General features: G+C 45.7%; 14 protein-coding genes across 14 annotated transcripts; 7 read left to right on the forward strand and 7 right to left on the reverse strand. All coding sequences in view use genetic code 12, as the record gives it.

The window, feature by feature from the left end:
* Positions 1-316: 316 nt before the first annotated feature.
* On the forward strand, positions 317-868 carry LODBEIA_P54510 (uncharacterized protein; the record flags this gene model as incomplete). The annotated part of the gene is made up of 1 exon (XM_066975785.1): positions 317-868. One exon carries the CDS (start codon positions 317-319, stop codon positions 866-868), a length of 552 nt encoding a protein of 183 aa, XP_066832389.1.
* A 94-nt stretch (positions 869-962) lies between these two features.
* On the reverse strand, positions 963-3,516 carry LODBEIA_P54520 (uncharacterized protein; the record flags this gene model as incomplete). Its single annotated transcript, XM_066975786.1, has 2 exons — positions 963-3,232; positions 3,321-3,516. The coding sequence occupies 2 exons, from the start codon at positions 3,514-3,516 to the stop codon at positions 963-965; spliced, it is 2,466 nt and encodes an 821-aa protein (XP_066832390.1).
* Positions 3,517-4,247: 731 nt separating this feature from the next.
* LODBEIA_P54530 (uncharacterized protein) lies at positions 4,248-4,583 on the forward strand (the record flags this gene model as incomplete). Its single annotated transcript, XM_066975787.1, has 1 exon — positions 4,248-4,583. The coding sequence occupies one exon, from the start codon at positions 4,248-4,250 to the stop codon at positions 4,581-4,583; it is 336 nt and encodes a 111-aa protein (XP_066832391.1).
* A 282-nt stretch (positions 4,584-4,865) lies between these two features.
* LODBEIA_P54540 (uncharacterized protein) lies at positions 4,866-5,909 on the reverse strand (the record flags this gene model as incomplete). The annotated part of the gene is made up of 1 exon (XM_066975788.1): positions 4,866-5,909. The coding sequence occupies one exon, from the start codon at positions 5,907-5,909 to the stop codon at positions 4,866-4,868; it is 1,044 nt and encodes a 347-aa protein (XP_066832392.1).
* A 935-nt stretch (positions 5,910-6,844) lies between these two features.
* Positions 6,845-8,053, forward strand: LODBEIA_P54550 (uncharacterized protein; the record flags this gene model as incomplete). The annotated part of the gene is made up of 1 exon (XM_066975789.1): positions 6,845-8,053. One exon carries the CDS (start codon positions 6,845-6,847, stop codon positions 8,051-8,053), a length of 1,209 nt encoding a protein of 402 aa, XP_066832393.1.
* Positions 8,054-8,631: 578 nt separating this feature from the next.
* On the forward strand, positions 8,632-9,756 carry LODBEIA_P54560 (uncharacterized protein; the record flags this gene model as incomplete). The annotated part of the gene is made up of 1 exon (XM_066975790.1): positions 8,632-9,756. The coding sequence occupies one exon, from the start codon at positions 8,632-8,634 to the stop codon at positions 9,754-9,756; it is 1,125 nt and encodes a 374-aa protein (XP_066832394.1).
* Positions 9,757-9,999: 243 nt separating this feature from the next.
* Positions 10,000-11,463, reverse strand: LODBEIA_P54570 (uncharacterized protein; the record flags this gene model as incomplete). Its single annotated transcript, XM_066975791.1, has 2 exons — positions 10,000-11,379; positions 11,443-11,463. 2 exons carry the CDS (start codon positions 11,461-11,463, stop codon positions 10,000-10,002), a joined length of 1,401 nt encoding a protein of 466 aa, XP_066832395.1.
* Positions 11,464-11,762: 299 nt separating this feature from the next.
* On the reverse strand, positions 11,763-14,171 carry LODBEIA_P54580 (uncharacterized protein; the record flags this gene model as incomplete). The annotated part of the gene is made up of 1 exon (XM_066975792.1): positions 11,763-14,171. The coding sequence occupies one exon, from the start codon at positions 14,169-14,171 to the stop codon at positions 11,763-11,765; it is 2,409 nt and encodes an 802-aa protein (XP_066832396.1).
* A 306-nt stretch (positions 14,172-14,477) lies between these two features.
* Positions 14,478-16,061, forward strand: LODBEIA_P54590 (uncharacterized protein; the record flags this gene model as incomplete). The annotated part of the gene is made up of 1 exon (XM_066975793.1): positions 14,478-16,061. The coding sequence occupies one exon, from the start codon at positions 14,478-14,480 to the stop codon at positions 16,059-16,061; it is 1,584 nt and encodes a 527-aa protein (XP_066832397.1).
* A 241-nt stretch (positions 16,062-16,302) lies between these two features.
* On the forward strand, positions 16,303-18,009 carry LODBEIA_P54600 (uncharacterized protein; the record flags this gene model as incomplete). The annotated part of the gene is made up of 1 exon (XM_066975795.1): positions 16,303-18,009. The coding sequence occupies one exon, from the start codon at positions 16,303-16,305 to the stop codon at positions 18,007-18,009; it is 1,707 nt and encodes a 568-aa protein (XP_066832398.1).
* A 12-nt stretch (positions 18,010-18,021) lies between these two features.
* LODBEIA_P54610 (uncharacterized protein) lies at positions 18,022-19,014 on the reverse strand (the record flags this gene model as incomplete). Its single annotated transcript, XM_066975796.1, has 1 exon — positions 18,022-19,014. One exon carries the CDS (start codon positions 19,012-19,014, stop codon positions 18,022-18,024), a length of 993 nt encoding a protein of 330 aa, XP_066832399.1.
* Positions 19,015-19,102: 88 nt separating this feature from the next.
* Positions 19,103-20,827, forward strand: LODBEIA_P54620 (uncharacterized protein; the record flags this gene model as incomplete). Its single annotated transcript, XM_066975797.1, has 1 exon — positions 19,103-20,827. One exon carries the CDS (start codon positions 19,103-19,105, stop codon positions 20,825-20,827), a length of 1,725 nt encoding a protein of 574 aa, XP_066832400.1.
* Positions 20,828-20,938: 111 nt separating this feature from the next.
* On the reverse strand, positions 20,939-21,778 carry LODBEIA_P54630 (mitochondrial 54S ribosomal protein uL1m; the record flags this gene model as incomplete). Its single annotated transcript, XM_066975798.1, has 1 exon — positions 20,939-21,778. One exon carries the CDS (start codon positions 21,776-21,778, stop codon positions 20,939-20,941), a length of 840 nt encoding a protein of 279 aa, XP_066832401.1.
* Positions 21,779-22,037: 259 nt separating this feature from the next.
* Positions 22,038-23,366, reverse strand: LODBEIA_P54640 (uncharacterized protein; the record flags this gene model as incomplete). The annotated part of the gene is made up of 1 exon (XM_066975799.1): positions 22,038-23,366. The coding sequence occupies one exon, from the start codon at positions 23,364-23,366 to the stop codon at positions 22,038-22,040; it is 1,329 nt and encodes a 442-aa protein (XP_066832402.1).
* Positions 23,367-25,927: the final 2,561 nt, after the last annotated feature.

A 25,927-nucleotide genomic window follows, 5' to 3' on the forward strand; every position in this document is an offset into this window, starting at 1 on the left:
AGGCTGAGACTCCCGTGGGATCCCCCCTTCCCCCTCACACTGAGGAATCTCTCTCATTTGGCACACTTTAGCCATTAGAAAACCAGCAAGAGACTAGACGTACTCTCGCTACAAACAACCCCTTCCTCGGTTCTTCCATCTTCCGCCCCCTTGCATACTCGGCTAAAAACCCCGTCTAAATTTAGAAACAACGCCGCACCTCCATCTGTCGCGACACACAACCATTATTTTTTCACGACATCAAACCCGAACCCAAGACCCATCACCATCACCACCATCACCCCCATAACGACATCCAACCACAAACACACCCACGATGCAAGTACTAAAAGAGCGAGACGCGTTCCTCTCAAACTACGAAGTAGCGAAACACCTAGCATCGCTCAAACAGAAATACAACTGGACATTCACAGAAGCAGACCACGCTGAAGAAGAATCAAAACGCACCTCAAAACATCACCACAACCAAAGATTCACGGAATGCGGAGTCGAGTTAGAGAGCGTCACGAGGGATATCCTCCAGTTTGCAGCGCACAACAGCGACATCGCCGAAATGGACGACGCTAAATTTGTTGAGTTGATGCGGTATTTGAACCAGTTTGCGTTTGTCAAGGTTGAAAAGTTGCAGATTGTGAATAATTTGCCTCGTGATGTGGTCGTTTTGTGTGCGTTGGTTGAGGAGTGCATGGAGCGGTTTGGCGAGGATGTGTGTGAGGAGATTGTGGGGCGGATACGGGAGATGTTTCCTCGGGAAGAGGAAGAAGAGGAGGAAGAGGAAGAGGCGGAGGAAGAGGAAGAGGCGGAGGAAGATGGAGATGGAAATGGAGAGGAGCAGGGAGAAGGAGGAGATGAGAATATGGAGGAATAGCCTCTAGTCAGTGATTCAACAGATGCAAAACTTTTTTAACATTCTATGCTGGTTTCTATATATATATATAAATATACCTGCGTGTGCCTTGAAGCTAGATGAACGCATTCATCAATCCATTAGGCACTTCCAAAGCAGGGGACTTTTGATCGTTTTCCTCCCCGTTAACACCAGCAACAACACCATCAATATTATTATTACTATTGCTACCAGGGGTTGCGGCATGATGGCCATTGTACAACTCACCACCTGCGTCATGCGGAGACGTCAATGACCCAGGCCTCGGTATCTGCCCCACGAGTGGTATTTTAACCAGGGGGAAGCTATAGTTGTATAGCTGAGTCCCGAAATCTCCAACGATACCAGTAACTTCACCAATTAAACCCGTTACCCCCAAGGCAAACAAACTCTCGGCGTTATCTTTTGAATTGATCCACTCGTGGTTCAAATGCAACTCTTCTTCATCGGGGTTATTTTCATCAATCTCGTGGTTTTCCTTGGTCATCAAATCACGCGAGAGAAGCTTGGTGAGCCCCGGTTCATCATCTAGTGAATCGGTGCTACTTAGCGAAGTAAGCGATTCTTGTCTTTGTTCCCCTGCATCGTCTTCTCGTCGTGCCTCCTCGCTAAAATGGGTTTCAACCAAGTGTTGAATCACGGGCCATCCGTAAGCATTGGCAAATCGCCGCCTCACTATGATATTGTTGTGTGCGTCTGGTTTCAATTTCACGACAACTTTCCTCCAACTCATGCTCTTGTGGTACTCGCGTGCAATTTCCTCTTCAAGGCTTTCGAGATTGCTGTAGTCGATTTTCTCAATCAACTTTTGGCGCAATGACGATGTACTGCCATTCTGCGCTGCTGCGGGTGGGGCGGTGGTGTTGCCGTTGTTGTTGTTGTTGTTGTTGTCAATGCTGGTGCCATTATTGCTGGTAGTGGTGGTAGTGGTGGCGGTGGTTGCACTGTTGAGTCTTCTTCGTGGCAAGTCAGTCTCGAAATACACTTTATCGTGTAAAATCACATTTTCACGGCTCGAAGGGTCGACAATATACTTCATTGATGGCATCGGTGGCAACACCAACGCAGCTGCACTGTCCAAAAATGTCAGACTGGGAATCCCATCCATAACACCTTCTTTCTCATGGCCCGCATCATCGCATTCTTCCCCCATGCATTGGAAATGCTTATACTGCGAACCATCGCCTTTTTGCTTTTGAGGCATGAAATAGGAAAGAAACGCCTGCACTGGTGAAAACAAGTTATCTTCTTCCATTGCCTTGGGCACTTTACCCGTGGACTCGATATTTTCAATCTGGTTGGAGTTTAAAAGCGTTGCTAAACCTTTATAATCGAGAAACAATAACGCAGACGTACGAAGTGGCACGATTCCGTCATTTGTAGCATTGGCATAAACGGTTCGTCTTTTGAATCTTTTGAGTATACGATGAGCAAGCCCCGTGGGGAGCAACAACAATAAAGGTTTTGATTCATTTTCCACCAACTTGAGACCCAACTCTTGTCCTGCTTTACCGAGAAACCCAGCACTCAACACCATCTTGACATAGAGTGGGTTTTCATTGACAACACCGAGTAACGGTGAAGCTATAGCAATGAAATTGATTGGTTTAATCTTTTCGAAAAACCAAGGGAAATTCAGTCGCAAGTAGGCAATGGCAAAAGTTTGCACGCAACCACCTAGCGAGTGGCCAACAAATGAGATCTTGGAGACTTGGCCGTTGTTAAACACCTCGTCCTCTGTAACGAGCAGGACTATGTATTCAGCAACCCTGCTACCCAAATACTTGATGCCTCGCTCTGTTTTGGCAATATTGCCAAAAAAGGCCTTGACAATCACCTCTTCGTTCTCTACCGCGTCACCACTGGAACCCTTGACAATCTCATCAATTTGCTCTTTCAAATACAACATATCAACGCTGGCGTTAGAGTGTAGCCCATGCGTAAATACAACCAAATGTTTAGGTTTACCCAATTGAGGCAGAGGCAAGTTCCACAAATCGTGGGTGTCCCATTCCGTCACATGCAACAAAGGGTGGAACGTGCCCAACTTGTCTGAATTCATGATTTTCGCACCCTCCGTGGTTGAGGCATCGTGCAAAATCTGCTTCGACGTGCCCACGGTGATTTCGAAATTGATCGAAATGGTGTTGTTAAAGATGATTTGAGAGACAACATCGACAATCCAGGAATAGTCCGATTTTAGCGTGTGGCATGATAATTGGACATAAAAACTCTGCCCTGCGAGCAATTGCGGTTCAAACGCCGGCTGATCCGCGGTGACAAAGTACTTGACACTGGGGTCATAATCCAGCAGCCGGCAGTCAACGTATAAGATGTAGGGGCCAGCTGAAAAGTTGTTGAAAACGTGTCAGTAAGAATTCTGAAATTCACTTTGTTTGTCTTTTGCAGCGCCCGAAATGGGATGATCACGTACCTAAATAAATCGCTCGTTTCGATACAGGTTCAGTATTCTTGATCTTGACCCAGAGGGTAGGGGGCATTACCACCTCGTCTCCCTCAGCATGAGGCGTGAAATTGATCTTGAACCGGCGAATCTGCCCCGCTTTGACCGAGCTTTGCTGCCGATACAAGATCTTGTCCTCCAAGGACTCTAGTAGTTCATGACGCATGGCTAGAGGTTTGAGCAGTGCAGACTCTTCATCACGCGAGAGGCCATAAGACATGTAGGAGGAGCGCGGTGGGCGGGTGTTTTAAAAGGCGGTGGGCGGGTATAAATAGTAGCGGCAGTCGTAGTAATAGCAGCAGCAGCAGCAGCAGCAGCAGTAGCAGGTAGGAGGTAGTAGGCACTCAGCTGATTGTCTCGAAGCGACGGAGATTCCCTGTTGCTGATATGACTTTGAACAGTTGTAAAGGTGGTTGATTGTTTGGTTTTACGACCGTGGGGAACTTCGCTACAACCGCCCCAACCACTACTCCTGGAGCAAACAAGTAAAATAACGACATCTACAACTACAACAACATCACATGCCACTTGTAGATGCGCAAGCCAGCTGGGGCTGTAGCTGCTACTGACACTCGATAGCAATCACATCCCTTCTACTGCCTACAAGGGGTATCTCTCCCTACAATGCCCCCCCACACACTGCCCATACAGCATACCAGTGGGTTTGTAGTTGCCGATTGAAGATAGCAACCGCCGTCCGCTACCAATTGTCGGGGCTACTTTTCACACAGTGGAGATGATGTGTTATCAGCTGTGGAGAGATAAGTCGATAACAAACAACCACCACCACTGGTGTCAGTACCTATACCACTGCAGTTGTTGCTTTTCTCATTGCTAGGAAACTTCTCGTCGGCAGCTATTCTTCATTTTTTGCTTTTTCGTGGGATCGTGTAGTGGATGGGTGACGCGGATGGAATGACTTCGAGAGGTAGCAGCTCCATCAATGACTTGCACCCGATTGAATTGACGGCTCATAGTTTGTTGAGTGGGTCCCTCGACAATTTGAATGAAAACTTTGAGCTGTTGAACCAATCGCAGGTCATCTTGTTGACTCGACTACGCATAATGGAAGAGAAACTCACTAGCTTCAGGAAACTAGTTGAAGCACATGTGATTGACGAAAAAGAATTCACTATTCAGCATCAAAAGATTAAGGAATTGACAAAGAGAATCTCGGCAATTGTAAAACAATTGGACAGGATTGAAACCAGAGTCGACGCATTACAGCCGTAGCAGTAATATTTGTTCATCCAATGCATCTTTTTGGAAGAGAAACTCACTAGCTTCAAGAACCTAGTTGAAGCACATGTGATTGACGAAAAACAATTCACTATTCAGCATCAAAAGATTAAGCAATTGACAAAGAGAATCTCGGCAATTGTAAAACAATTGGACAGGATTGAAACCATAGTCGACGCATTACAGCCGTAGTAATATTTATCCATCTAATGCATCTTTTTCATTTTTTACTTTTTTTTTTTTTTTTCAGTTTTTGGTTTTTTCATTCAAAATTCTTTAAAAGAACTTGATGAATCTATAAGGAAATCCCAAACCTTTCAATCCGAAAATTGACAATAACAAGCTAAATAAAAGGAAAATCAAGCCACTGATGACGGCCACCAAGATCAAATTTATCGACGGGGTCTTGATTTCAGGCGCTCTTTTGATCAATATAATCACCAATATACTCATGAGCCCGTAGATAAAGGAGATGATTTGTGTCTCAATGCCCAATTGGGTCTGCTGACCGCCAATAAAGTATTCTGTCCTGCCGTCCGGATGCTCAATCAAATAGGGGCTGCCTCTGATCTTGTTAAACATGTAGCCCGTGGTGAACAACAACACCGAGACAATGGATACACCAATCCACACCAAGCGCGAAAGCAACACGCCAAAGATCTGCTTTTTGAACCTCTTTGCCAAGAGTGCGCCAACAAAGCCAACAACAACGTTGATGACCAACCTAGTTCGGTCTATAGGAATGTACAAATTGTAACTGTGTCCCGTTAAATCCAGCAACCAATTGACCATTAAACTCTTGTGGTCGCCCTGGAAAAATTGATACTCGGTGCGTTCTTTCAAAAAGTTGTTTGGACCTTTGGCCTTGGTGGGCGCGAAGTGGAAAATCTTGGGGATGTTGTTCAATCCAAACAAGCTGAAAAACTTTCTGGAATCAGCAAACTCACTCTTGAAAAAAAACACATTCTTCTTTGGCTCGACCTTGTTGCCGTCCGCGTCAATTTCCTCACCTTCGCCTTCGCCAATTCCAACGCCGTGGGGATGGTCTTTGAACCACGAGTCGGCAATTAGTTCAAACTCCGGCGCAATTTCCTTACACAACACACAGTTGATCTGGGGCGCCTCGGAGGTGAAAAACACAACAACATGATAATCGCGTTTCCCATTCAAGATAGTTTCGTAATTGGCGTCGTTCACGGGCAAGAGCTTCCGCTTGGAGTTCTGCACTGTCTGAAGCAATTGGTCCTTGGTCAAGGCACTCTGAACAGGCGCACACAAGTAGGATAGCACGAGACCAGCTACTACTATCAATGGTTGCATCGTTCACGAAAAGATGGGTCCCTGGCACTGCCGAAATTATATGTATATATTTTATAATGGGTGGAAAATTATTGACACATGTCGACATTTTCCGAATCTGAGTTTCCCTTCAAATCCCACGCACTGACTCCTTTTTTTTGACTCCTTATTTTATTTTCTCATTAGCGGTTACTGGTGAGAGAGACCGCCTGAGACACGGCCAAGTCTGGTACGGGGACATTCTCTTGGGTACAGGGTTGGCGAATTGCATGGTATTATATGTTGTTAAGGTTGTGTTTGTCTAGAGACCACGATTAGGTTACAGAGGTGGGGGGGGGGGGGGGTTGATACAGAGACTGTTCTACTGATTTCATTTGCTCGCGCAGCAAATGCATAAATGGGATGTTGATTTGAAGATTGGGCTGCCATAACTTTTCCAGGGTAAATCCCAGGTGTCGGTTGTAATTGGATGCTTGAAGGGAGCAGTAACGGAGGGAGGGTTGGGGTAAGGAGAGGGTCAGTGTTGATCAAAAGGAAAAGAAGTGCACGGTTGAGCTTCCCCGGAGCAAGAAACGTCCCACCTCCCGTCGTCGTTGGCAGCAAAAACAAGCAAATCAGTCTTTAACTCGAGGTTCAAATTCTTGGACTGACACAGGGCCGTGAAACTACATTTTGCTCAAAGCTATGGTCTTTCTTATGATGTTTCCACCACCCCTGGGAAAAGGAAGAAAAAAACCACCATCGTCGAAGATTGTAGAAGTACATAGGTCCAGCTTCGAAATGAAGATCTTCAACTAGATTCGGCTTTGGATTTGGATCAAAAAATACACCAGGCTATCACAGCTTCACCTTTTTTTGGTATTGGTATTGGTTTTGGTTTTGACTGTGGTGACACTATTTTTTTTTTTTTGCAGCACTTTTCACCCCACCGGCAACAACCTCGATAAACATCAAAAATGCTTTTACTAACCTGCCTTTGCCTCCTCATCTTTTCAAGAGTTGTGTCCTCGGATTATTGTGAGTCCTACGTGGTTATACTCGGACCGGGCCAGTCGTACCAATCGTTCCTCGACTTTGACGAAGAACTCCCAAACGACCTCCAAATAAAAGAACTAATCACACTGTCGTTTGAGATTGGTGAACTTTGCGGATTCTGTGGGACTTTCCCTCCCGAGGTGGTGAAACGTTTGGAATGCTGCCCCTTGGTGGATGAGATTACCATAGATGTATTGGTCCAGGCCATGGATACGAAATCGCAACCGGATGCACCGCGGCATCTAGCTCGTTTGAGCAGGCGCAGAAAAATGGCATCGAAAAAGAAATACCCTTATGTTTACGACGACGACACGATTGGCAACCACGTCAGTGCCTACGTGCTCGATTCGGGGGTCCACATTGGCCACCCACAGTTTCAAGGACGCGCAAGAAGAGGAGAGGATTTCACCGGTGAAAACTGCGGCGATAAAAACGGCCATGGCACCCACATAGCCGGCCTTATTGGTTCTGAGACGTATGGCGTGGCAAAGAAGGTTCAGTTGATCGACGTTAAAGTCTTGAAATCAAACGGGCGAGGCCTATTGAGCACGGTGATTGCTGGCATTGAGTTTGCTGTGGATCATCGAAGAAACAACGATTGCTTGGGCGTGGCCAATTTACCATTTGCCGTTAAGGAGAATTCAGTGTTGGACAAGTTGATTGAGCAAGCGATTTGGACGGGGTTGGTCATTGTGGCTGCCGCGGGTAACTCCAACAGTGACGCATGCGAGTGCTCTCCCGCAAGCTCCTCGCTGGCTATAACCGTGGGCGCAATCGACGATTTCAACGACGTTATCTCTAGTTTCTCAAACTGGGGGCAGTGTGTTGATATCTTTGCCAGTGGCTCATACGTGAGAAGCGTTGACATGAACAACTTGTACCGGGCACTGGTAATGTCCGGCACGTCGATGGCAAGTGCCATCGTGACTGGTGTTGTTGCCTGCATGTTGAGCGAAGGTATACAACCTACATATGTCAAAGAACACCTCCTCAAGTCGTCAACGAGAAACAAGATACCCGAATTGAGTTATCTACATCGTCCGTACACTACTGACAAGATTGCCTTTAATGGATTTGAAGCCAGTGTTTTCAAACTAGACACGGAGCCGTGGGACGAATTCTCATCATGAGGAAACAAACAAACAAACAAACAAAAGAAAAAAAAAATTGAAAATTCCCTCTCGATTGCAATTTTTTTTTTTGCAGCCATTATTCTCGAGATATACGAATCCTACCGCACCCCACCCCACCAGTTTTTTTTTTTTTTTTAAACGAGCAAGATACTATAGAACCAAAGGTCACCTCGTCTGCTTTTTTTCTTTTTTGCCCCTCCCTTGCCATGATTTCCCCGATTTGTGAGATTTGCTGGGGATATCAAAAAAGGGAACACAATAGCTCAGATTTTTTGTCAGGTAAGGAAACATTTTTCGTTATGCTTTCCCCAAATCTCATCGGTGTGGAGTCAAAAACTGGGGAACCATAAATATGCTCAGATTTCCCAGGAAAAAGAGCAGCCCGGGGCTCAAGTATAGCTAATGTATGAAAAAGGAACAAAAACTTGAATGAAACTTTGTTGAGTCGAGTCCGTCGTGTCGTCTAAATGCTAGCAATCTATATTTATGCACTATTTATTGTTTTATGTCGTGGTGGCTCGGCTGACGAGCCGTATTTTGTTTCGTTAAAGACAAGTTCCTCGCTTGATAACTTTATGGCTCACGATCTCAAATACCCCAAGCATCTTCAAGTACGGAATCTAATCAAGACCTCCATCGTGATTGGAGATTTCAAAGGGTTTTCGGGGAATTTTTCCAAGGACATCTTGTTGAGGTTGAAAAGATGTCCGCTTGTTCAAGAGATCACTGAGGATTTGACATTCAAGACTTTTGACTATAAGATTCAAGCCGATGCACCAAGACACTTGGCCCGCATTTCCAGAAGGAAAAGAATGAAGCCAAATAAGCAGTACCCTTATATTTACGATAAAAAGTATATGGGGCAAGGGGTCAATGCCTATGTGATTGACTCTGGAGTTGAAGTTAAACACCCTGAATTCCAAGGACGCGCACTGGCGGGGCAGGATTTCACCAACGAAGGCTCGGGTGACTCCAACGGGCACGGAACTCATGTGGCTGGTTTGATTGGATCTCAGACGTATGGCGTGGCCAAGAATGTCAATATTGTTGAAGTCAAGGCCTTGAATAGCAAGGGCGCCGGTTCATTGAGTACGATTTTATCAGCTATAGATTTCACCGTGAAGCATCGCCTTGACTCTGGTAAAAAGGGAGTTGCAAATTTGTCATTGGGAGCATACAAGAATCACGTTTTAAATCGAGCTATAGAACAAGCCACGAAATCTGGGTTGCTTTTTGTTGTTGCTGCTGGGAACTCAAACATTAATGCTTGCTTGACGAGTCCCGCTAGTTCGAAATATGCCATCACTGTGGGTGCAATTGACGATCATAATGATTCGGTTGCCACGTTTTCGAATTGGGGCGAATGCGTTGATTTGTTTGCTAGTGGTGCATATGTTCGAAGTGTTGATGCCAAGAACCACGACAAGTCTCAAGTGTTATCGGGAACCTCGATGGCTTCGCCGATTGTTACTGGTTTAGTGGCAAATTTGTTGAGCGAAGGTGTTGATCCGCAAACGATCAAGGCCACGTTGTTGCGCATGACTGCCAAGAATCGGATTTCGAAATCGTCGTTGTTTTTGAGGAAACATACCCCAAATAGAATTCTTTACAATGGGATAAAGGAGAAGATTTTACTCTGGGAAAGTCAAGCTGCCGAGGAGGAGGAATTTGATGAAGAATACGCATCACACTCTGAATGAGAACAACCCAAGGGAGTGGTAATGGAGGTCTTGGTTGGAATTTAAAGAATATGATCTTTTTTTGTTAGATGATAGTATACTAATTAGAAATGTGCATAGATAGCTAGACCTTTTTTTTTTTTTGATCATTTGATTTCACGATTAAAAGTAGGCTGCTCTTATAATGACGCCCTTGTTCAAATTCTGTAAGTGACGGGGTATTTCAATATATAAACATATACGTGTGTGTATTTATGACTTTTCTTAGTCCTTCTCGGTAAACCACTCGTGATTCAAAGTTTCATCGACATTAAACCTATCAGCAGGATCAACCTTCAACAAATTGGTGATCAAGTCCAACGCCGTATCACTAATATCATCAAAATAAGGAGAGTAGAACGCGTATTTCCCCAGCAAGATCTGTTCCTTCATATTTGGTGGCGCCAACTCATCGCTAAACGGAGGAAACCCGCTTAGACACACATAAAGCAAGACTCCACTCGACCATAGATCAACTTTCGTCAGATAGTTTCTCTTATCCTGTAACCTCAAGATCTCCGGGGCCACGTAGGCGGGGGTGCCACATAAGGTATTGGTGAATTTCAACTTGCCGATAAACTTGGCCAAGCCGAAATCGGCAATCTTCACACGAACGTCAATCTCCTCGGGGTCCCATGGCCCCAACTGTCTTTCATCTGCATGTTTACGCGGCACGATATCGAGCAAGATGTTCTCGGGCTTGATGTCGCGATGGATTATATCTCGATCGTGCAAGTATTTGAGTCCCGCGAGCAACTGAGTGAAAATCGCTCGCGTTTCCGCGGCGCCCAACCTCGTCTTGTTGATAATGCGCTGGAACAACTCGCCGCTGTTCATCTTCTCAAGCACCAAATACGTGTTTGTAGTGGAGTTCAGGTGGGGTTCAGTATAGTGGCCACGGTACTGGACTATGTTGGGGTGGTTGATAGCTAGGAGTAAGTTCATTTCTTGTTGCAACTTGGCTTCTTCTTCCAGCTTGCCGGTCTTGTTTGGGTGGAAGATCTTGACGGCGACAACCTCGCCCGTGCGTTTGCATCGTGCCTCTTTCACGACGGCGTAATGGCCCGACCCCAATTGCCGGCCCAAGATGTACTCGTCGAAAAACGATAATCTCCGCGTCGTCTTTCTCTTCTTCGCGCTCTGCTCCACCATCACATCCGACGTATTTCCCTCCCCTTCCTCACCTTCTCCATCGACATTATACCGAAAGATCCAGCTTCCGCCCGTCTTGGCAAACGTCAACTTATCCCCGCTCTTCAAAACTACAGCACTGCCCGCGCCATCCATCCGCTCGCCATTGACCCACATCCCGTTCGAAGACAAGTCACACAAGTCCATGTACTCGCGCTGCGAATCAGACTGCGGCAAACATACCAAGTTCAAGCTGCAGTGACGCGACGACACGTCCAACCCCAGAATCTGCACGTCGCACGTCTTGCTGCGCCCAATCACGACGCGTTGCTGGTGCGGGATCGTGAGTGCTGCCTGCGGCGGCGTTCGTGTGCTGTATAGCTTGGCTATCGGCGTGCGTTCCTTGCTGGTGGTGGATTCAATGGTAGGTTGAGTCTTGGCCGTGGGCTCTAGATCTTGCGTCTCGAGTAGCTTCTAAATAGATGGTTAGTCATTTGAGATCAGACAGTAGGCAAACCTGTAAATGCGAAGACGTACTCTTTTCCGTATCAACGACATTGTCCGTATGGGCGTTCAGGTTTGGCTGGTTTGGCTCTCTGAGATGGGTGTTCAAGTGTAAATAAACCAAAGAGAAGAGGGTTCCCCCCGCGCAGATTCTCGCGTTCCTTTTTTTGGCGTGGCACCATTGATGGCCTACACGTGACTTTCCATGGGGATTGCACGAGATGTACTATCTCTAGGGGAAGGGAGGAGCTCATTTGAGAGATGGGAAAGAGTAAGAAAGGAGTAAGAAAGGAGTAAGAAAGGGAATAGGTCTACGACGCTCGGAACCTCAAGGGCTGGGCCAAGACACTTATTCATTTCAGCACTATTCTACCTAACAAGTCTTTAATATCAGCATTGCTAAACTGCAGCAAATGATGACCATATTCCAGTCTCAACGCTTTCATTTCCCCTGAGTCGGAGTCGCTAGTTTTGCTCAACTTCTTGGCTCGTTCCACTTCCATCGAGTCCAACAAGTCAATGGCTTGGGCGACTTTTACGTACATCTCGTTGTCGTCACTTGACAAAGGCCGGGTGTCTCCAGATACGACGCTTGTCCTTCTCGAGTTGAGCGACAAGGCATACTGCAAGGACGTGATCACGTAGCCAAAGTCAACAATCAACTGGTCCACGCCCTTTTTTGAAAAGTGGTTGTTTGTAAGGATAAACTCGTACAACAAGTCGCAAACTATCCCCACCACCGCGTCCGAGATTGCAAAATATTCCAATTGCGAAAGTGATCTTGAGATCACTTGAAGGTATGTGGGCAAGGCATTCACCAAAGGGTTCAACTCCGACGACGGGGTCATGTCCGTGCTCTGTGACGCTGGTATTTCCCATTGGCTCGAGTTGACGTATTTTTTCAACAATTGCTTGATTTCTGTTTTGAAAAGGGCCACGTAGGTGTTGACAGTTTTAGTTAGTAGCTTGTCGTACCTCTGTAATAGATTTCCAAAGATTCCCTCAGAATCGTCAACGTGGTCAGGATCCGCCTGTAACGTCCGGTACATATTCCACAACTGGACAAAAATCAACTCCTCACCCCAAACTTCCATGCAATTGATTAAGAACTTTGTAGAACAGAATATCTCTGTAAGTTTTTCAATATTGGCTAGTAGCTGCTTTTCGTGCTCAAGAGCTTCCTTTGCGACTGCATCCTCGTTCATGGCCCCCGGGATCATGTTCATGACACTTTTGGAATTGTATTTGTCAATGTAAATCTCAAATTGGCGTTGGATTGCGTCGAGGTACGAATCAAGAAGGTTCAATTGAATCTTGGATACATATTGCAACTGGAATTTGACAATGGCTAGGGTTTGGAAATGTGAGTTTAGATTGTTGATGAGTTTAGATACGCCGTATGCAGAATAAGTGGGACGCAAGTAGCCCTCGAGTTGGTGGTGGTGGTGGCCCTTAAACTCCCCTTTGTAATATTCACGAGCCTGGTAGTCAAAGTCAATCTTGAAAGCGTCGTCGGCACCCAAGATTTCCGCTTTGAATCTCTTTGTTGCCAACGCATTCTCAAAATTAAGCCAAACGTCCACCGTGTGGGGGTCATCCAATAGCACATCTCCAGTTAGCCCCGTCCACTTGAGAGTAACAGGGTCATTGAAGTTGGTAATAAACGGGTTGTACTTGTATTTGTTTCTCAACTTCTGATCAAAGGTTGACGTCTCGAAAATCAAATGAGATAAGAGCCTTCCAAACTTTTCCAAAGTTTTCCTATCGGTTGCAGCATCATCACCACCATCATCATCAATTTTTGCATTGATGGCGTGGATCATCTTGGTGATTTTCTGCCGCACAAGGTGCAATAAGGAGGTGATGATTTCATAGGTGCCAATCCGATGTAAACTCTTAAATGTGTCGTCAACAATATTGCTCAATAAAGACAAGTTTTCCTCGAGAAAAGTCTCGACGTAGTCTAAGGCCCACTCGGGTTTGGACAACTTGTTTGTCTCCTTATTCGGCGAGGTGAAATGGTAGTCAAACTTGAACTTGAACGGCTCCAATAGCAAGTCCACCGCCCACCATCGTGCCGGGTAGCTGGGGGTGTTCTTGATCGCTTGTAGCTTTATAAGCTGGTCAAATACTTTTGATAGCGATGTCAATTCACTCCGCGAAATGCTGCTGTCATTTAGCCACTTGCTCTCCCGCTGCAATTTCTTTTGCTGCAGCACCAACTTGTGCTTCTCGTCTCCAATCTTGCTCTCTAGCTTGCTGATCAAAGTCACATCACCGAGGCTGTCGACCTCGCGAGCAACTTGTTCAAGCTCGCTGAGCGACAAATCGGCTTGCAATTTGCCCTCGACATCACCATATCTCTCCAAATACGAGACAGCGCCTTGCGCCTCCAATTTCGTCTGCAACTGACCATGCAAATTGACAAACAATGGCAACGGGCCAAACTCCTGGATCAAGGCCTCGACATTGTCGCAACTCTCTCTCACGCTGTTGTCGTCACTCCCGCCAATCACCGTCGATAAAACGCACTTGACCTTGCTCACCGCATCTTGCAATTTTTCAACGTCAACTTGAGGCCGCAACAGTTCTTGCTGCAGCTCCGTCAGATCAGACACATAGGACCGGGGCTTGAGCTTGTCAGATGTAACCTCCTTGATTCGGTTCTGCCTTGCGCTCAACTCCTCAACCTTTGCGTCAATTGTTTCCAAATCATCCAAACTGGTGAAATGAAGGTTCACGTACCCATCGAGGTCCGCCATTGCCACTATCTTCTATCGTCACTCCACAAGCTGGGCTCTTTCGTGACTGGTTTCAACCTTGCGTACCTGATCGTGCGGCTTTCTGCCACCAAGATTGAGATCGAAGACGGAAGAACGAAGGGATGAAAAAAAAGAGCCCCGTGAGAAGAGAAAAAAATACGAGGTCAAACTTCAACACATCAACCACTTTTCAGTACGAAGTTCAACCTCCTTCATACCCAAGGCCAGCTCAATTTTGCAGATATCACGCGTTGTTGTTAGTCTATTGGTGTCTTTTGAAAATTTGAAAGCGAAGCAACGAGGAAAATGCAAGCGCCGGTTGTTTATTTGAACACGTCTACTCAGAGACAAACTGGGAGACAGGCACAAGTTGCCAACATCACAGCGGCAAAAGCGGTTGCCGACATCATCAGAACATGTTTGGGTCCCAAGGCGATGCTCAAGATGTTGTTGGATCCCATGGGAGGCATTGTTTTGACCAACGATGGCCATGCCATCTTGCGAGAAATCGACGTGTCGCACCCGGCTGCGAAATCAATGATTGAGTTATCGAGAACTCAGGACGAGGAAGTTGGCGATGGAACAACCACGGTGATAATTTTAGCCGGTGAGATTCTTGCGCAGACGTTCCCTTACATTGAGAGAAACATCCACCCTGTCATCATCATCAAGGCTCTTAAGCAGGCGTTGAAAGATGCCTTGGATGTCATTCACGAAGTATCTAGACCCGTCGATATCGACAACGACAAGGCGATGATCAAGCTTATTCAGGCTTCGATTGGCACCAAGTACATTAACAAATGGTCGGAGAAGATGTGCCAATTGAGCTTGAAAGCTGTGAGAACCGTGACCATTGAAAACGGAGACCACAAGGAGATTGACGTCAAGAGGTATGTGAGAATTGAAAAGATCCCCGGTGGAGAAGTTGAAGAGTCAGAGGTGCTAGATGGCGTTTTGTTGAACAAGGACGTTGTCCACCCCAAGATGAAGAGACACATTGAGAACCCGCGAGTCATCTTGTTGGACTGCCCCTTGGAGTACAAAAAGGGCGAGTCGCAAACAAACATTGAAATCACAAAGGAAGAAGACTGGAACAGGATATTGCAGATTGAAGAAGAGCAAGTCAAGGCCTTGTGTGACCAGCTCCTAGAATTCAAGCCCGACTTGGTGATCACCGAAAAGGGTGTCAGCGACTTGGCTCAACACTATCTATTGAAAGGCGGTGTCTCGACATTGAGAAGAGTTAAAAAATCCGACAACAACAGAATCGCAAGAGCCACGGGGGCAACTATAGTCAACAGAGTCGAAGACTTGAAAGAATCCGACGTTGGAACAAAATGCGGAGAGTTCAAAGTCGAGTTGATTGGCGATGAATACTTTTCCTACCTCTACAAATGCAAAGACCCTCAAGCATGCACAATCATATTGAGAGGCGCTTCAAAGGATATCTTGAACGAAGTCGAGAGAAACCTACACGACGCAATGGCAGTCACGAGAAACGTCATGTTTGCGCCATCATTGAGTCCCGGAGGCGGCGCCACGGAAATGGCTTGCAGCGTGAGATTATCAGAAAAGGCCAAGACCATCCAGGGAGTGGAGCAGTACCCATACCAAGCAGTTGCTGATGCTTTTGAAGTGATTCCCAGAACCTTGATTCAAAACTGCGGAGGTAACCCAATCAAGGAGTTGTCGCAGTTGAGAGCCAAACAGGCCCTGGGCCATTACACTTTTGGTATCGATGGAGAAAACGGCAAGATGGTCAACATGGAAGAGTACGGGATCTGGGAACCCGAGGTGATTAAACAGCAGTCCATCAAGACTGCCATTGAGAGTGCTTGCTTGTTGTTGAGAGTCGACGATATCGTTAGTGGAGTTCGTCAGTCCCAATAGTTGACGGAATAGAGTAGCACATTAACAATTTTTTGTTCTTTTCTTCTAGACTTCCTTGCATGGGATCGAGCTTGGAGTCCCTCACAGTACAATGCTTCAATCTGATCTGATCTCTAGGGTGGAAGGGTAAGCATTGGACATCGAAAACGCCGCACTCAGTGCGGCTCACTTCTCACTCTCTTTGTTTTCATGAGATGTCACTACACGCGACGGTACTCCCATGCAAGCCCCACAAGGGTAAATGTCCAACTCCACCATATCGCTTCTTCACTCGGGCAAACTCCCCTTTTCCAATGACCGGCAGTCGATACTCACGTGGTGCCCGCTGCTCAATCTCCTTCTCAAAACCATGAACCGCACGTCGGTATGGTGCTATCGCATCGACGGAGAGCGATTGTACTCCATCAACAACAAGACCACGATCTTGGACATTGTGTTCCATGAGCACTTTTGCTGCATTTCAGGGGCTGATCACAGTGTGCGGATCTACGATGTCAATGATGGCACGTTGGTCAAGAGTATAGAGAACGGGTTTCAGGATGTGGGGTTGATCAATTGGAATAGCACGCCGTTTGAAATGGATGACGTTGTGTTGAGAAACTTGCCCCAGATATGGGACTTGGAGTACACTTTGGAGTATTTGGCCATTAGTGATACTCGTGGCGGTATCAGTTTCAATTTCAACAAGGTTGTTAGTGTGCGGAAGGAGACACAGCACAAGATGACACGACAGTTGAAATCGGACTTGTTTAGTCAAGTCTACTTGGATCAAGAGCTGAATTTAGTCAGCGTTGAATTTAATGTCTCATCGACTAGATTGTACGTTGATCTGATTGTCATCTTGTGCCACGTGTTTGCAATCTTTGAGAGGATCAAGTTGGAAGTTGGCAAACTTGGCGAAGAGGAGATTAAACCCTTTTTCACCTTGCTCGATCGATATTTGGCTAATTTTGACGAACAAACGGGAGGCAAGGCGGAAAAGACCTTGTGCGAAGTGTTGACTACGCATCTAATTTGCAATTCGACAAAGGATTTCTGGGTGAACCAATTGGGCGAGCGTGGGTATAAACGACTCATGAAACTCCACGAGACGATGCGGGATAGCGCCGTTAAGCGGATTTACAGGTACCTCATCTCGCCCATGGAACGGGTGATTGCCTTGTTGAACAAGTTGGTTGGAATATGCAAGTGGAGCAATGTGTTGGGGTTGGATATCGAGTATCTCGAACTTGTCTTGGAGGAAAGCACGGCCCGTTTCAAGAACTACTACCAGGTGCTCTTTGACTTGAAAGCTCACTTGGAGAATTTCGATGAGTTTTTGGTGTGGTTGAAAACTTTGCTTGATACTTTGGAAGAAAAAGAGTGGAGCATGAATTACTCGCCCACGAATATTCTCACCTATATACTCAAGGATATGTCGAAACCTAAACTACTCACGCATTTTGATATTGATTTGGATTTCATTTCATCTAGAAAAAGCAGTGGTGGTGGTGGTGGTACTAGCAGTAGCATTAGCTTATCCGATTCACACCAGCAACTTTGCAACATGTTTAGCAAAGTCCTTTCCCAAGTCAACCATACGCATAAAACTTCCATCATCTCAATTCGACCTTTGCAGAAGCTAGATCTACCGAGCCACACCAACCTTCAATCATCCGAATGGGAGGGCCAAACCGTCATTACGTACTTGAACGAAGCATCGTCGTTGATCATATCAACGCCCATCTCCATCCTCGCAACGATTCCAAACATCATCACCTATGAACACCGGAGTAATGACCTAGTGGCACTAACCCAGGACCAGATTCTAATCATCAACTCGTCGTCTTCAATCCTGATCACGTTACCAACCTTGCAGTTTAAACCAAGATTGATCAAGTTGAACTCATCCTACATATGTCTCGCCGATGAGATGAAGGTCAACTATGCCATTTTCCAAATTAGCTGATTTTGTTTATTTTCATTTTATCGAGTCGAGGTTCATGCGGTAGTTTGAATTTTCCTTATCGTGCCAGTACTGCTGGCGCAAGTACATCGCTAAAATGTCGCGGAAATAATCATCTCCAACCACTTCCTCCTTTCTAATCAATTTCTTCACCTGGTGCGGCACGCTCTCATCCTCACGAGTCCGTCTCAAGTGCTTATAGAAGTTCTTGTTGATGGGCGACTCACAAGCCTTGATCAAGCCGTCTAGGCCGGTCTTCATCATGGGTAGGTTCGCTTCAATGGTGTGTTTCACATGAGTGACTTTCCTTTTCAACTCCATGTCTCTACCGGTGGGATACATAGGCAAGCCCAATTTCGAAGGAGCGAATATGATTTCAAATGGAAGCTTGGTCAAGCCCAAAGTGCTTCCCCTTGTTAGAAAACTGTACAAGGTTTCGACTTGTTTTACCATACCGCCAACTTCATCTTTTTGGTCACCGTAGTGTTTCATGAGCGGTAGTGGTGTGCGACGCTCTTTATGTTCCTCTTCAGCCGGGTCAAACTTAACATGCTCCAACACCAGAAACGGTTTTTCGATCCTGCCATGGTAAGTCGCAAGCAATCCGGGATCCTTTGTCACTTCATCGATCAAGTGAACCACGGGCCAATGCGCTTTGAGACTCATATAGTGAGCATGCATAAACCGCTTCAACCACTTTGGCTTATGGTATTTGTATACCAAATCTAGGAATTTCGGAATCTGATCCTTGTATTGCTCGTTGACGAGGATCTCGGTGAATATCGCGTGGAATTTTTTGGCTGCGCCATACTTGAAATCCTTCTTGACGAACCTCGTTGCGTCTCGAAGTACCGCTGTGGGCAACGGTAGTCTTCGTAGTTGTCTCTGGAGCTGTTTATATGTGAGTTCCCCCATTACAGGCATGCCGGGGAGGCCACCCGAAGTCCCTTCCTCGATGCATTTTCGCAATTTGCAATGATGCGCTTTTTTCAACTTTTTCAAATTCATGGCGGGTTGAAAAATAAACACCACGTCGATAGCAATAACACGTCTCCTCCAAGCACCACCAGCCAGAACACAACCAGAGGATTTCGAGATGGCATTGGCGGAGAATGTGATACGGAAGATCCATAAATTGGGTCTCATCCCCAAAGCAGTGGGACTTCTACCTCAAATTTCATTCTTATTCGCCGTTTCGAGTCTAGTATGGCTCTTGACATTACCCCAGCTGGGCAATTTCCGCAACTGCTACATCTCGGAAAACGCGTTGATGCCAAGCCAGGTGCACTCCTATTTCAGAGAGAGCGAGTGGAACATAGTGCGTGGGTACCGTGAAGAAGTCGCCAAACTTGAACATGAACAAGACTTGCACCGCAGAAACCAAGTTATCAGCGAATGGCTACTTGATTTGGGACTACAAGTATCGTACCATGAAGACACCATGTATGCAATAATGCACGCTCCACGAGGCGAAAACACCGAGGCCATGGCGCTAGTTGTGCCCTGGATCAATTCGGATTCAGAGTTTAATGAAGGCGGCATGAGTTTGGGCGTGGCTCTAATGAGATATTTCCAGCGTATCTCGGTGTGGTCCAAGAACATCATCTTGGTGATCCCGCCTGATGGCGCAAGAAGTTTGCGGTCGTGGGTCGAAGCGTATCACACGACGTTGGACGACACGGCGGGGTCGATTGAAGCGGCGATAGTCGTGGAGTACGGTAAACAAGGAGATTATTTTGCATACTATGACATGTTCTACGAAGGGTTGAATGGCCAATTGCCCAACTTGGACTTGCTCAACACCGCCAACTTGATTAGCCACCACGAGGGGATAAGTTGCAGCTTACAAGGCATCAGCGGGAAGGAGCAAAGTTACGAAAACAGATTAAAGACGTTGTTCAAGGGGATTTTCAAATTGGTCACTGCAGGGTTAACCGATGTTCATGGGCACGAGGCATTTTCCGGCTGGCAGATCCAAGCTTTCACAATCAAGGCGCGCGGTAACCAGGGGCACGATGTGACCCAGTTTGGACGGATCATCGATTCCACTTTTAGATCAGTGAATAATCTATTGGAGAAATTCCACCAGTCTTTTTTTTTCTACTTGATGTTGAGTCCCAAGCACTTTGTTTCGATTGGAACGTATTTGCCCGCAGCGGTGACGTTGGCTTTGACTTATGCCATTGGGTTCCTCGACGCCATCTTGAACTCCAAGATTGACTTGCGCGAAATACCGCAACACTTGACCAAATTGTTGATGTTGGTGGTCATCATTGAAACCAGCTGTGTTGTAACAGCACTTGTGATACCGCAGTATTCAGTCGAGCTTTTCCAGCCGGTATCCCTTGCGCTCCTGGTCGTTGGCGGTGTGATTGTTTCCCGGGCCTCCGTTTTAAACAGAACCATGAGCTATTTCGTGATTGCGTTGGGGTTGCTAATCATGTCATTGCTCATTGCTGCGCTATTGATTGTTCATTTTGCATTGGCCTTTACACTTGGGTTATTGGCGTTGCCGTTGACTTTTCTTCCAACGTTGATTAGAAAGAATAGAGTGTTGGCTGTCTTGTGTTTGGTCGTATCCAACCCATTCTTGATTTTATACGTGGGTGGGGTGTTCATCGGTTACAAAGATGTCCTTTCCAGTCTAATCCAAGCTTGGGCCGATTTGCAAAGCTGGACGTGGTTTATTTTCGCGTTGGGTTGGTTCCCCGTTTGGTTGATGATTGCATATGCTTCAATCACGCTAATATTCGAACCGCAATCACCATCGCAAGTGCAACAACCTCCAGCAACCACAGCAAAATCAGAGAAATCCAACTAGCATTCCCTCCTCTTTAATATATATATATACATATATATATATTTATTTACAAGGCTACTCCGCTTCCCATCTACTATTACATCCTAACCTCTAACTCTCCCCACCACATGATTACGGCTTAAAGTCAATGACCAAACTAGGACTATGGGCTGAACTGATATAACAATGCCCCGTTCTCGTCTTTTTCTTAGTGCTGGGGTCATCAATAGTCTTGTGAATCGCGTCACTGATAGCCTTTAAATTCTTCATAATCTGGTAATCGCTAAAAGTGCAGTTGCCAACCAAGAAAGACACATGTCCATTCTTCTGTTTAATCTGAAACGATCGCACAATCTTCAACACATCCAGCGGCGAGTCCGTCACCGTGCCTCGTTTCTTCGAGGGCATCAACCCCGCGGGCCCCAAGATCCTCGCCACCGACTTCAAGTCCTTCTCCATGTCGCTCGTGGCGAAGGCATGCGTGAAAGCACTCGCGTCCAATTTCCCCTCGCTGAACTTCGCCAAGAGTTCGCGCCCTCCGATATGCTGCGGGTCAACTACATCCTTCAACTCCTCAATGAAACCCGCGTCGGACGTGAACACCACAGGCTTGGTCTTTTTCAGCACGGGGAACGGGATATTGATCGTTTCATTAATGGGGCTCGCGCCTTGCTCTTGGCGCACAAACAAGTTGCAGGCGATATTGGTCTTTTCCGCAGGCTTACCGATGTTGATCGACCTGATGGTGTTTAAAGCGTCCGCGATCGACATGTGCAACGGGTGGTCAGGCAAGTCTTCCATGTTTTGGAACTTGAGCTCTTCTTTCAATTTGCGCTTCTTTTCCTTGTCCTTTTGTCTTCGGGTCTCGTCTCTGGCTTCTTTCGATTGCGTCACTGCGGTTCGCATGGGGTTCCTTGCAAGCTGTGATCTTGCTGAGTGCCTCATTGGCAGGGATAGTAGCCTCGAAAACATTGCTGTTCGTGGTGGTTGGTGCTCATCCAACGTGTAGAGCCCTGATATGGAGATCTGAAAATTTTTTTGTTTGGCTCGGCCCTAGGTGTTGAACGAGTGGATGCGCATAGATTTTTTTTTCAACAACCTTGAACAACAACCATGAGAAGAGTACCAGATGCTACTGGTTCAAGCCCAAAAGATTTACCTTAATAGCATACTCAAACTAATAGCCAGCTATACACACCGACACATACACGGAAATGGCTCTTTTGTTTTTTCAATCTTCGCCAACTTTAACTACATCGCCATTTTCATTCAACTTCAAACCCTCTGCTAATAGCCTCTTTTCAATCTCCTTCAACTCATTTTCCCTATCTTGCAACTCCTGTCTCTTGTTTATCAAGTCCTGGTGCACTCTTTCTTCAAACTTCCTCAATCTCTCCTCTTCCAATCTGATTTGTTCTTCCTTCTTCAAGTAGTCGGAGGAGTTGGCACTTTCGGGACCGTTGCCCAAGTGATGGCCGTTACTCAGTCCATTAATTGTACCGTTGCCATTATTCAAATTCTCCAAGTTCTGGGTGCTTGCTGTGTACGATCTATAGCTTCCGTCATCCGAGGTGTTCTTGTTCATGTAATGGAACTGTTTACCAGATAATGCCTCGGTTCTATAGTTTTCGTATATTTGATCGTGGGTCAAATCCTTAAACTCATTCAAGTGGGTGATGAGTATGACATTTTTCAAAATGGTAAAGTCATTCACTTCGGGGTCATCGATATTAATGGGCTTGAGGTCGCTGTTCAACACTCTCAATTTGATAATATCGTCGGCCTCGTCATCTTCGTCGCCTTCGTGCTGCGCGCCTGCTTCTGGCCCTGGGTTCTTTCTATACTCATTTGCGCCAATGATGGCAAACGGCAAAAGTGAGTTCAAGTACTTGTTGTATTCAATAATTTCATCGTCAATGTAGTCCTTTTCGTATTCGTACTCGTTGAATTTGTAGTAATTGATTCCGTAATTTTCTAGATCTTCCAAGATCAACCGTTTATTTAGCTTCAACTCTTCTCTTGTCAACGAGTCGGCTTTCGAGATCACGGGTATTATATTGGCCAAGTTGTTGATGTGCTTCAAGAATTTCACATCAATTTCCGACAAGCCGTGGCCCGTGGGATTAATAAGATAGATTAAAATGTGGATTCTGCCGTCTTTGAACCTGGGGTTCCGTTTAACGCGAGACTCTTCCAACAACACCTCGTCAAACTGATGGCGGATGAAATCAACAATGATTCTGAAGTCGTCGTTGCAGTTGATTTGATTGGCAAAGTTCGGGGTATCAATGATGTTGAGACTAATCTTGTGCCCTTCGTTGTCCTCCAACTCGACATTTTCGTGTCTCAAAGTGAGTTTTCTCGTGAAAGGGTTATCCTTGATGGTGGAGGACGTGGGGACAATCGAATTGCCTCCGCATAACGTGTTGATCAAAGTCGACCTTCCCGAGCCACTTTCCCCAACAATCATGATTGAAAAATTGATCGATTTCTTGAGGGTTCTCCTTTTCCTCAAGGCGGCTGAGGAGACGTTCCCCTGGTCTATGGAGTAGTTCATCATTGCTTCGCTTTTTCCTCGAACAAGTGTCTTCTACTTGTTCTTGACCTTGTTGTTCAAGTGGATATATAAAACGGGTTGTAAAACAGGAAAAAAAAATCAGGGTATGCGTAACAAGTTTTATTTTTTTTTTTACTTTTTTTTTTCAAATAAAGCTTCCTGTTTAGTGGATAGACACTAGACGTGGTTGTTCCTGAAGAAGTAGTAGCCCTAGTCTTTAGTGGTACTTGTAGAGTGAAAGGATTGATCTGGCACGGATCAATGGCGTGGGTGTTTGTAGCTGTTGATGTTATGTGTTATGTTGTGTTATTGGTGCCTGAAAACATCGAACGTTCGATCACGTGGTCTGTCGTTTTTTTGCGTGTCGCGTTCGGAGAAAGTGAGACACGACCCCCAGTGCGGAAGTATGTATGTTTGGCTGTGTTTCAGGGCCCCATGTTTAACTGGGGAATGTGTTAGTTTGCAATTACAGTGTGAATGTGAAACTCGAATACAGTGAGTGTGAACTAGTGTTTTTTTTTTCATCCTGACACGGTGCTGAAGGTGAAGACGAACAGAAGAAACAGTGGAGAAACACTTTTTGGGGGGGGGGGGGGGGGCTTGTGGGCGGCCTTTTCACCTGCAAATTAAAGCGGTGCTTTTTGGTGTAGTGTCACGTGACTGCGCTAGGCTGAAAAACTACATCTCTGACGCGTTGTCGGAAAAGGCAGTGTCGTGAATTCACGACACAAACCCGCACACCTCATGAATAACCCACACACATACTGCACCCCTTATCAGTCCGATAATCCGCGGGGGCTGCGTAGCCTGGCTGGGAAACAAACCTTCTGTCGAGTCATGCCCGGCTGTTCGCCGTTTCATTGCTGTTTCAGAGGCTAGAACTTGGAAGGGGCAGCGGCGTATATGTGGCTCACTCGCCACTCGATGAATCTCTGCTGCAAAATAGTCTCGTAAACACCACCAACCTTGCTTCACCTCTTTTCATTCTTTTTTTTTTTTTTCAAGATTTTGTCACAGGGGAATTGCCAACGCTTATTATTTAGTCTCTTCAACTTTGATTACATCCACCAGACGTCGAACAAGGAGAGGCCGTACCACTTCCTTAATTTTTTTTTTTTTTTTTGTTTTTTTTGGTGGTTTTTTCTTTCACAGTGGGAATAGAACCACACGTACTAACGCCCACATTCTAGAACTTTTACCCGCTCAACGTTTTGGACCGTTGAATCTATTGTCTCCTACAGATTTAGAGAGGGAAAAACCTTGGCTATGATATCATAGCCTTTTTTTCATTTCAAGTTTGCTATCAAGAGCCTGTTTTCTGTTTTGTTGTCGTTGTTTTTTTTTAGTTTTTGATCGTGATGATCACCTGCCTGCTTCAAATTGTTGCTGACGTATATTTTAAATTCGAGAATTGTTTGTTGGCGCAGCCTGCTCAGTGACAATAAGGTTAGGCGCAGACCGTATTGACAGATATCCGAGGCAATTTGCTTTTACCTTGCGAAGGGAAGCGAGCGAGAGGCAGAGAGAAAGATGTAGTATATGCATCGACACTTATGGAACCCACGAATACCGTGGGCAAGGTTGGGACAGCTTAACTTTCTTTAATCTTGCTTCCCACAGCACGAAAAAAAGGATGCAAACTGTGGACGGATTGACCGTGACCTTGAATACTTCTCCGTGGCAATTCAAGAATCACGTTCCTGTTGATCGACCAGAGGTGTATCGCACGCAACCCCTTAACCATTCACCAGTGACCACTGACCATCACCAAAAGCTTCACCCACTCTCTTTTCCAAAAGGAGGGGGGTTTTTTTTGGGGGTTGGCATTCTACATGTCTGTTCAGCGTATTTTTCTTATTATTGCTCTCTCGCTTGGACTTCCACCCCCATTTTGCCAAAATCACAAAAACAAAAAAATAAAAACCCCCAAATCGAAAAATGGCGACTCCTAGTTACGAAGGACATGTCACTTGCTCAAAGCATTCAAACCACAGAGGAAAAAAAATCGGCCGGTTTCCAGTTTCCACCCCACTACGTGTGTCTGCCACTCACTGCAGCCTTTGTTCTGCCGGGGATAAGTCATTTGCCGCCATTACTGCAGAGGTAGTTTGTTCATTTGTTGATTTTTTTGGTTTTTTTTTTCCACATTGGCTGAAAACCAGGACAGTCCAAACAGAAAAGTTGAAGTTGCGAAATTTTTTTTTTTTTTTTTTTTTTGAAAAAACCACATTTTACACCCATTTCTTATTCTAGTGTCCTTTAGAAGAAAGAGATAGGTAAAGTAAAAAAGCAAAAAAAAAAAACAAAAAAAGAAAGGGTGGGTGAGAGCAGAGTAGCAAGAGATGTAAGAAGGTTCAAGGATGTTAGTTTATTTGAAATTCAATTATTCAACCCTACAGCAAAGAAAAAAAAAAAACTTATTTAACATTTCTTTAAAGGAAAATTAAGCATTTTTAAGAATCCAAAATTTACTCATCCAGCATTGAGAGAGATTGGAGGGAGTGGAAGTTGGGAGCGAAAGAGGGAAACTGCCACTACTCAGGAGAACAGGAAGAAGAAGAAGC

Source organism: Lodderomyces beijingensis (genome assembly GCF_963989305.1).
Source record: "Lodderomyces beijingensis strain CBS 14171 genome assembly, chromosome: 7".
Taxonomy (NCBI): Eukaryota; Fungi; Ascomycota; class Pichiomycetes; order Serinales; family Debaryomycetaceae; genus Lodderomyces; species Lodderomyces beijingensis.